The following is a 10000-nucleotide window of genomic DNA, read 5'->3' as shown; positions in this document are numbered from 1 at the left end:
CAATTTCCGTGAGTTTTACTACATTCAGATGGAGAAGTATGCGCGGCAAGCCATCAACGACGGGGTCACGAGCACTGAGGAGCTGTCTATAACCAGAGACTGTGAGCTGTACAGGGCCCTGAACATGCACTACAATAAAGCAAATGATTTTGAGGTAGGCACCGATCTTTGTTTCTCTGTGTGTATGAGTTGCTCTGTGGTCCAGGCTGCCTTTAAAATAATGTACCTTTTTGTTGTGGCCATGAGCAGTGGAATCTGGGCATTCCACATCCCTGAAAGATGCTAATTAATCTTTCTAGCCCTCGTAGCTGGAGAGCTAAGCCTTGCTAGGACTTGACAAGAGATAAATGTTTTCACTTTTTTTGATAAGTTTCTTAGTTTTGACTTTCTGAAGTTTCCGTTAGGAGGGATGGCATTGAAAGAAGTCACCTCGTGGCTCTTCTAAAGCTCCATAATTGTGTGATCAAACACTTGCAGTTACCTTCCTCTGCTTTCCTTCTTTTGATTTATAGAACTGAGATGCATTTGCTTTGTCAAGCTGCAGCATAAAATAACTGCTCGAAGTAAATGCTCTCTGTTTTCTGCTGTAACGGGTTTGTGGCTTTGATTAAGATTCCTGTTTACAGGCCAGCCTGGTAGCTTAGCCAACTATTGTTATCATTAACATGCTGACCCTCGGCGATACCACGGGAGAGTGTTTCTCCCTGCTGAGGATGGCAGTTTGCATTGTTCAGGTAGTCAGATGTAATGATGCATTTGAACAGGGTGTGTGTGAGGGGGAGGCTTGAGTAATCCCATCTCTTGGTGAAGTGGAGTGGGAAAGTGATGGTGGTACTAATTATTTTTTTTTTGGTCTGCACCTTTCACTCGGGGTCAAGTTGCATAATGAGCCCCCTCCTGTAGTAAAAGTGATATTTGTCCACTGAAGGAGGGTGGTTTCCTGCTTAAAATCCTTCTGGGGGATTTTTCGCAGTGCTTGTTTTCACTGCACATAAGTTCAGATGATGCAAAAAGTCTAAGCAAAGACTTTCTCAGCTCCTTCCCCCTTTGCTGGGCACGCAGAGTTTTCTGGGAGAATGGTTGTGTGGAAAGAGCAGATGAAGCAAGAGGGAGGAAGAGGATGTTCCTAGAGGGTTTTGTGGCTGATGACAACATCCAGACTTCATGTTTGGTGTGCCGTAGCACCCCCAGACCCTCCGGAGGGCTCTGGCCCTGTTAGGCACTCACACATGCACAAGACAGGAGACGCCCACCCCTGGGAGGCAGGTCTGCCTGGATGCCAAGTAATAATACCTACATACAGGAAAAGAGAAGGAAATACAGAACGAGAAAAGCATGACCAACTTTTTTTCTGTCAAAATGTGCTTAAATTCCCTCAAGCTTTTTTTTTTTTTTTCTTTCTAATGCAATGTTTTTTTCTGTTTGCAAAACATAGTTTGAAATGTTCTTTGCTCTCAGAAGTTCTTGGATCCTTGATGATTTCGGGCACTTATTGCTGCATTTCAAAACATTAGTTGCAATGTTAATGTAAATAGATTACTTCAGTGAAGAAATGTGGGGAGGTTATTGGCGTTTTCCGGTAGATAAGAAAATATAGATCTCGTATGTGTAGCACAGCTAGTGATCACAGTCTCCTCATCTCAGGAAGGTGTCTACTAGCCGGTAGGAAAGAAGCGCTCTAGTTTTTTCCCCCATCATGGAGGGAAAGGGGGAATGTTATCCATGGTGATGATTTGCAGATATTTTGCACGGTCTTTCTTGGGTTCTCTAGTATAACCAGAATTTCCTAGAGGTTTAAATCTTGGTTTTGCACTGAAGATCCAGCAGTTATGAGATCATTAAAGTGTACGGTGCGGTTTCTAGTGTAGACAAGGTAACTTTTCCCAATAAATGCCTGGCCCCTCCTCCACAAGCTGCAAAGCAAAAATGACAAGTACTGTAATGTTGAAATTGGATCCAAAGGGATTTAGCAAACTGAGCATTTGCCATATTTAGCATCATCAAAGTTCCTTCCTCTCATACTTCAATGATGCTTTGCTGATCTTCTGATTAGTCTGATATGCTGTTTCTCTTAAATCACCTACACTACTATTCCTAAACCCTCCCCCTTTATCTCTTCTGGGTGAAATTTGTGCATATAATTTAACACTCCTAAATTGACTGTGGAGTAAAAAAAAGATAAAGCTAAAATGTACATTTGGTCTGTATCAGGCTCTGCCATTGATTTGCTGAGGAATCTGTGATACTGTGTTCCTTTCCCTGCACATTGGAACTGACAGCTTGTAGCAAAGTCAAATAAGATGTTCAACAAACCACATGTCCTATCGGTTTTAGCTTTGCCATTGTACCCTTGTGGCGGTGAGCCAGAGAAAGATACAACGCCTCCTCCAGCGTGATGCAACTTTGCCTGTGTTTTGTGAGCACACGTGTGTATGTGTGTAGCCGGTTCCACATTTCTCTCTCTTGCAGTAGGGTTAGCTGGAGAAACCTGTGATGAGCTGCACTGAGCAATTTGAAACTGAGTTTTGAAAGGGGGGAAAAAAGAACTTTTTTTTTAAATTTTTTGTGAAAGGTGAGGATGCTTCTCTTCTCTGGGGCAGTTCTTCCAGAGAGGTAGAAGGTGGGTTGTCCTGGTGAATGAAAGTCACAAATGTCAGTGTCCCAGCACAAATGCCGAAGTTGGTGAGAACGAGAGGACAGCTTGCTGTGCCACTTGGTATCTGGCTCATCTGTGGTGTTGCCATAGGCTTTTGAATGCCAGCTGCAATAATTAAAGTCAGCAATTGTTGCTATGCATTAAAAGAAAAAAAATCCAAAATAATTTTATAACTCTCTCAAAATCCATCCTAACACAGATCATCAGAGCTCACAGTTGTGACTGTGGCAGGATGATTTCCAGCAAGAGGGACACCATGCTGTGAGTTAAAATAAAAATATGGTTAAAACCAAGTAAGATTTTTTTTTTTTTACGTACTTACAACAAGCAAAAGAAATTGGCCTGAGGCCAATACCTGGATTTTAGCCTTGCTTTGGCTCCCGCCACTTCTCCATCGTCCTTGTTCCCTGGCATTTTTTTGCAGTTACCATCGTTCTCCGTGTATTCATGTCTCTGTGCACAATGCCCGTTCCTTTTCCTTGCAGGCATTTACCGACTCAGTTCTGAAGTCTCAGGGTCTCTCTGTGTTAGCGATTTCACTCTCTGCCCTCCTGCCTACTCCTTACGCTCGCCACGCTCCTCTGCGTAGCGAGCAAATGAGCACCAAAGCAAGCCCCTGCACACGCCGTCTTTCTGAGTTGAGCCTGCCTGCTGCTTCACGGTAACTCGCCCGATTTTCAGACGTAGTTATTGAGATTGATCACAATAGCGAAGCGTCTGCCAAGCTGCGTTATTTGCACAAATACACTATGCAGTTTTTGGTACAGTGGGGCTTGACGCAATGATTGCCTCTTTTCATAGCGCTAGTTAACGGCACGTGTCGTCATTTCGAAGGGGGAGAAAACCATTTTTAAGAACTTAGCTCTGCTTTTGGCAGGGGAAAACCATACTAGTGGGAAAAACCTAATTAAGACCAGTTGTACTCAAGTCTTAGCAGAATGTTTAACTTAAGGCACTCTGAGTTAGTCCCATAAAAATCAATGAGATTATGTAAAACAATTCAGATAACACCACCTGTGAAATCTAAGTAATAACCCAGTCACGTAAGCGGCCTACGAACCCTTGAGAGGAACGCTGGCTGCCAAAATTTTCAGAAGTGATGATGGTTTTAGGCCAATTCCATTTTGGGATGCTCAACTGGAGATCTATTAATGAGAGCCACTTTGTCAGGAGGTCCTCGACGGTCCATTCCCTGAAAGTGAAGTGTGCCCAGCACTGCATCCAAAAATTAAGACATCCTAAATTATGGAAAATTCTGGCCTCTTGTGCTTATTTTAGGAACCTGTATTCTTCCCCAGTTTAATCTGCAGGATTCATCTTGAACTGAATTGTTGTTCGTCACAAACCCGACTCTTATTTAACGTAAAACCACTTACAAGTGATTTTGTGATACCCAGGCACTGTGAAGTACCATTTATAACCACCCTAGTACTCCTTTGCACAACCAGAGCAGTGCAGAGTGGCCTCAAGAGAAGTGAAAATCAAGCCCGCAGCTTGCTAACTTCCATCTCGGAGATTGCTCTTCCCGTACAAACTGCTCCGCCGAGGCGGTCTCTGTGCTTCTGGTGGTACCAGCAGTGGGCACAGCCTAGTGGGACAGTTGTTTGTTTCAGTATTAAACTCCTTGCATTTTTTTTTTCCCTCAGTTCCTCCTTCAAGGGCTTTATTGTTGTAGTGTTTCAACATCGTTCTCAGCATTCTTAAAGACAAAGTCGGAAGGCCTCTCTCTGGTGATCTGCAGCAAGGAGAATAAAGCTGCTTTGGCAATTTCAGAATAGCAAATGTAACTGTCCCGATTCCTCTAAAGAAAAAAATGAAACATAAGTGTCTAGATTGAACTTCTTTTTCACTTGAAAATCATGGTTTCAGGAAATTTAATTGATGCCCTCAGGCCTTTTTCCTTTTTTTTTTTTTTTTAAATTTTGAAGGGAGTCTCTTGTGAGACAGCAGAGCTTTCCTTGAAATTGCACGGGAAGTGAACCCGGTTTGTAAATCAAGTAACAAAATCCACGGCTTGCAGTAGAAGGTTCGTGCGTTGCACGTATCAATTAATGCTTACCAATCAGTTTTTGCAGTTAGTCAAACTGCAGAGTGTAGTTGGAAGCTATTAGGGAGAGAATCGCGAGAGGAATACTGTTGCAGGACTTCACTCGTTTTTTTCTGTTTGTGTCCTTTGGATTCAAGGTGTTTGTATAATGAAGTTGGCACGTTGATATATGATCTATTTTTTAATGTCATTACAATTTTAGTTCCCTCTGCCTTTTTGTCATTGGGTTACATTTAAGCACAGCAAGATCAACTTTAAACTTCCTTACTCAACAGCTTTATTAGTTATAACGTACCGTGACCTTTCTCAACATTCTTAAAGAAAAAGATACAGAGTAATGTCACTTTACTTTGCTTATTGTTCTTTGTTGTGGTGAACAAAGCATTTTCTACAGTGGCTATAGCACATAATTATACAGCTTTCAATAGCGGTGTCTTGGCACATATCAAAGTTCAGAAGAGCCTTTAGAAAAAAAAAGATGTTTTGTGGCAGCCTAGGGAGGGTCTCATCTTTCCTTCAGAAAATAGTTCAAGGCTCTTCTGTCAAGCTTCCCTACTTAGAGCTTTTTCTCCTCCTGCTTCATAAAGTTTAAAGGGGATTCAGTGGAGTTCTATGATCTATTTCCTTTGAAAGATTGTTCCTTTGCACAGAGAAGTCCTTTGACTTCAAGAGTTCACAGATTCATGTCTTTAGGTATCATATGTCTGACCTTATCAGTTACTCTATTTAATGTAGGAGAAAAAGTCTCAACTCTTTGTGTTTGTCTGTTTTGCCTCTGTGAAATGATTTGGTGAAAAGACCATCCTTTTTAACACACCACTGAGAGGCCGTTTCTGACTGTAACCTACCCTGTGGCTCTTCTTTAAAAAAAAAAAAAAAACCTGTCCTTGTGTTTTGTGTATGGATGATTTCACAGTGAGAATAGAATTATACAAGGACAGACATACATAAAAAAATCTTTTGCTCTTTTTTCCTAAATGATCTATTGGCTATTTTGGTGGCTGCTACTCTGGTTCCCCAACAGGCACAACCATTTAACAAACACAGAGATAGCGGCTGGAGTGCTGGGCCAGCAGTAGGTTTTCCCTTGCTTCGACCTACCCCAAAGGCCTTCATAATTAATTGTCCTTCAGAGATGAGGAAAGTTCAGAGACAGTGTGTGTAGCGATGTCTATTGTCTGACATTCAGTTCTCCTTCCCTCAGCTCTTTTTCTTCATTCCACAAAGGGTTATCAATAGGAGCAGGGAGCAAGCTCTCTTCTAACAGCTGCTGGTGGTGGCTGTAGCTTTCTGTGGAAGGTATCATTGTGTTCAGCCATCTATGGATTAAATGGCTGGAAAAGTTCTAACAACCCTTTCAAACGGGCGTGTTTATTTCATCTAGATTACACAGACCTATTTAGCTAATTAGAAACTTTCTCAGAACCCCTTCTCTTCTATTCAAGGGAAGAAAAAAAATTAAAACGCTGCTGTAATTATGAAGAATGGCTGCAATGAAACTTTGGTAAATAAATGAAAAATTTGATCTGTCAGCTTTGATCGAAACACACCCAGATAAGCACTCGCTTGTTTGTTGAGTTGTTCTGTGGTTTTGTTTTGTGTTTTGTTTTGTTTTGGTTTTTTTTTTCTTAGAGGGAAGAAAGGTGCACAGTAGAAAAAAAACATAAAAGAAAACACCCAATTTGTAAAACTGCCACAGTTCATACTCTCTCTGCTCCTAACATCAAAGTGCAAAGAAGCCAGAGTTTGCTAAACAGATTTATTAATATTGTTGTGCCTTTTGCAATTAATTTAGAATCCTCTGTGGCATAATTATTAAACTTCATATACAACAGTACAAAATTATATATATGCTTCCTTGTTTTCCCTGATGATATGCTAAACAAAGATATGGAGCGGTGCTAGCAGATAGGCACGAAGTATAGTCAAATTAGGGCTGTTTATTAACAACCGTTATGTTACTGCTCCAATTAATTGGGCGAAGCCAAAAAGGACAAATACAATCATTCTTCCACTGAACAGTTTAGCTAGCAAATTAGGGAGGTTTTAATATTATTTTTTTGTTTGTCTAAAAAAAAAAAACCAAAAGTGAACTCCACTCTGGACCTTCACCTGCATTCTTCATAAATACATCACTTTGCAAGGAAAAGGAATAATCATATAAAACATTTTCTGGGCTCCATCTCACTTCTTTGCTGTTAAGAAGGACCACACAACTATCAAGATCAGTTATTGTCCTGATTAAGTTATTATGCCTGGCATTTTGAAACAGGTTTTCTGTATTTAAGAAGAAATTGCATACAAAGTAGATGCAGCTAATACAGTAATGCAAAAAACGATCATAAAAAATTTAAGTTATTCTTATGAATCTTTCATTAGAAGCAATGAAAAGGGACACTGGTGAAGCCAAATGCTTTGTTCTTCTGAGCTCCTCTTATAGGGCCAGATCCTGCAAACAATTACGTACTTGAGCGTTCCTTCTGCGAGCGTCCTGTTGGCGCCTTCAGCGTATCTCCTGCTCTTTCACAGTTTGCCCACTTAGGCCTGTGGATGGCTACCAGTGTTGTTTTACTTTATCAAACAGATGTTCCCTTTAAAAATTGACAAAAGTCCTTTAAAAAAATATACCACAAAATCACACAGCTGTACGGATGCAAACCCTTGCTTTTATGCAGGAAGAGCTATTGTGAAATGATTTAAGGCTACTCAGAGCCTTTCAGATTACTCCCCACCGCAAATAACATGTTAAGTACTAAATTGCCCTAAGCGGTGTTTTATTACTGATCAATAAAATAGTAATCTTGTCTTTTAGCATGGAAAAATATTTTAGTGGGATTTTTCCTGGTTTAGTTCATGGATAGCAGCAAACCAGAAGGCACACACACACACACACACACACACCCCCCCTCAAAAAAAGCAAAACCTGTCCTCATTTGTTTCTAATTTTGCTTTGGGGGAATCCTAGGATTGTTCCAGCTGAATGATGTAGGGTTTCTGTGTGCGTGTGTGCATGTAGTAGTGGTGTGCTGTGTTTTGTTTTGGGGGTTTTGGTTTTTGGGGGGTTTTTTTGTTTGTTTGTTTTACATTTATTTACCGGATCTCATCTTTATTGCCCCATCCTCTTCTCAAACAAAACAACCCCCTCCAAAAAAAACCTAAAAACCAGCAAACCAACAAAACCAAACCAAAACAAAACTTGGCAAACTCTTCTGACTCCTACTGCCATTTCATTTTGCATTCAACAAGGGGTAGTGGGAATTGAAACGTCAACTGGAGATTGAGAAAAGCGCCAATTTATAGTGTGTTAGCCTTGCACAATTCAAGATTTCTTTTGCTAGCTGCACACATTATACCCAGCATCTCGCCAGTCTCTTGTGGCAGTCATGAGGAATGGCTATTCCTTCCCGTGTGTGTACTACAGGCCTCTAAAGACTCTTATTTATTCTCTCCCATGTCACCTTGTGTACAGTCTGGTCTGTGACACTGATGGTGATTATGTCATTATTTTGCTCTGGGGGCTTTGGCACATCTGCAGAGCTGATGCACATCTTCTTTGTTACGCTGGCATACGTCCCATATCGCAAATGCTTCATTAGCCTTACTGCCTGCCTCCTTGCCAGACAAGAATACCCAAATCCAAGCTTCTTTTTGCTCTGGTCTTTTGTGTCTGTGATGAGCTTTTATTCATCTTCCTAGTTCTTCCCTGTTTTCTATTTTTCTATGTAAAACCGATTTCCAGATGTCCGTCATTCTCCAAAAATCCATTGTAGATGAGGAGTGAGAAGCAAGGTGAATTTTAACCCATGTTGTCCCTCACTTGCGTGAAGTCTTATCCCTCATAAGCTGAAATGCTTTTTTGTTCATCCTGCATCTAGAAAGAGTTCATTAGGCTTGGCAGTTCAATTTCAAAACTTGATGTTAGCAGAAAAAAAAAGGGGGGGTGGGTGGGGAGGGGGGGAAGAAAAGCAAAAGAAACCAGTGATTTCTCTTGCCATTTAATAAATCCTAGTTGTGGTAATGGGTAATGTGAAAGTTGCACATGTCTCTTCCAGACTTTCTTAATTTCTTTTAGACAACATAGCTAAATTTCTCACTCAGAACTTCTGGAGAAGCAGCACTGTCCAGTGAAGGAGGATGTTCATGAGACCTGATTGGCTGAAATTTCTTATATCCTGTTTTAATGTGTCATAGTAAAAGGACATAGAACATTTTGTACTGTGAAAATTGAGAAAAATGTTTTTTGATCTTCTAAACTTTATCTAAACTGTTCTATATTGTACCAGAGAGATTGGGAATAGTGGGTTAGCTTACTAGCCTTATCAGATTTTTTCCCTCCGCATCCGACCCACCCCATGCTTTTTCTCCATGACACTGAACTAAATTCTGGACTGGATTCTCAGTTTCTGGTGTAAATCAGCTCCAACAAATCATTGCAGCTAATTAATCTGTGCCAGCTGAAGAGCTGTCTTTTGTTGTGTTACTGTACAGTCAAGTGTGTGACTATATGTTAAATGTCAATTGGAAAAAAGTTTCATTAGTTTATTTTAAAACTAAAAATTAAATGCAGACCTGGATTTGGAGCCACAGACCATCATGTTTATGGATGTGGGGTGGAGGGGGGGCGTTGTTTTTATTTTTGTAAGGCTTGCCAAAAGAGGAGGTCCCAGCCGATACCGTCTCACAGCGCAGGGTCAGGGCTGCATGCCTCACTTTAACAGAAGTCTTACAGATAGGCTTGCCCGTCCTATAGGATTTGGAATAGGTCACCTTCACGCGGAACACTGCTTGCTTGATATCTTCAACGTGTTTTAAAATGGACGAGAGTAGGCTGTCACACTGTGAATGAGCAAACTGTCATAACCTTTGGAAACCATGGGAGTGATTTAGCAGCATCGTCACCCACGTTGGTGTCTGGCCCAGCTTTCTGGGGTCCTGTCCTTGCTCAAAGCAGGTATCCCTGGGCTGGGAGGGCAGTGGCAGTGCAGATTTCCTTGCAGAGAGGCCTTCCAACGTTGGAGTGCAATGGGGACACTGCTTTCAAAAACTTAAATCTCTAAAGGTGAAATACTGAAGCTGTGAGGAAGTAACAGCAAAATACTGCAGGAGTCCATAAAGACTGTGTGTCCTTCACCTGCATGAGAGATAACCTGGGAGGTGAAGTAGCCATGGTTCAGCATCCTACACAAGAAGTGAAGTTAAGAAATACTGTTTGGTCTGAGAGGGAAGGAGTCTTCAGGATACTGGATCACTTTCTGTAGCTACGCAGAGCCCAACACTGGCAGTACTAGAGTACTGGG

The 10000-nt window shown here is 41.3% G+C and overlaps 1 protein-coding gene across 1 annotated transcript in view; it reads left to right on the top strand.

Annotated features, from left to right (window-relative positions):
- The window catches only part of PROX1 (prospero homeobox 1), a 36237-nt gene that overhangs the window by 13836 nt on the left and 12401 nt on the right, over window positions 1–10000 (top strand). The window contains exon 4 of the mRNA XM_010080871.1: window positions 1–154. This exon is cut by the window's left edge and continues 41 nt beyond it. Coding sequence (XP_010079173.1) covers window positions 1–154 — 154 coding nt within the window. The remainder of the gene's footprint in view (window positions 155–10000) is intronic.

This window comes from Pterocles gutturalis, unplaced genomic scaffold (genome assembly GCF_000699245.1).
Source record: "Pterocles gutturalis isolate BGI_N339 unplaced genomic scaffold, ASM69924v1 scaffold44509, whole genome shotgun sequence".
In the NCBI taxonomy this organism is placed as follows: Eukaryota; Metazoa; Chordata; class Aves; order Pterocliformes; family Pteroclidae; genus Pterocles; species Pterocles gutturalis.
The sequence above is the reverse complement of the archived record's forward strand: the minus strand, read 5'-3'. Positions and strand labels throughout refer to the sequence as shown.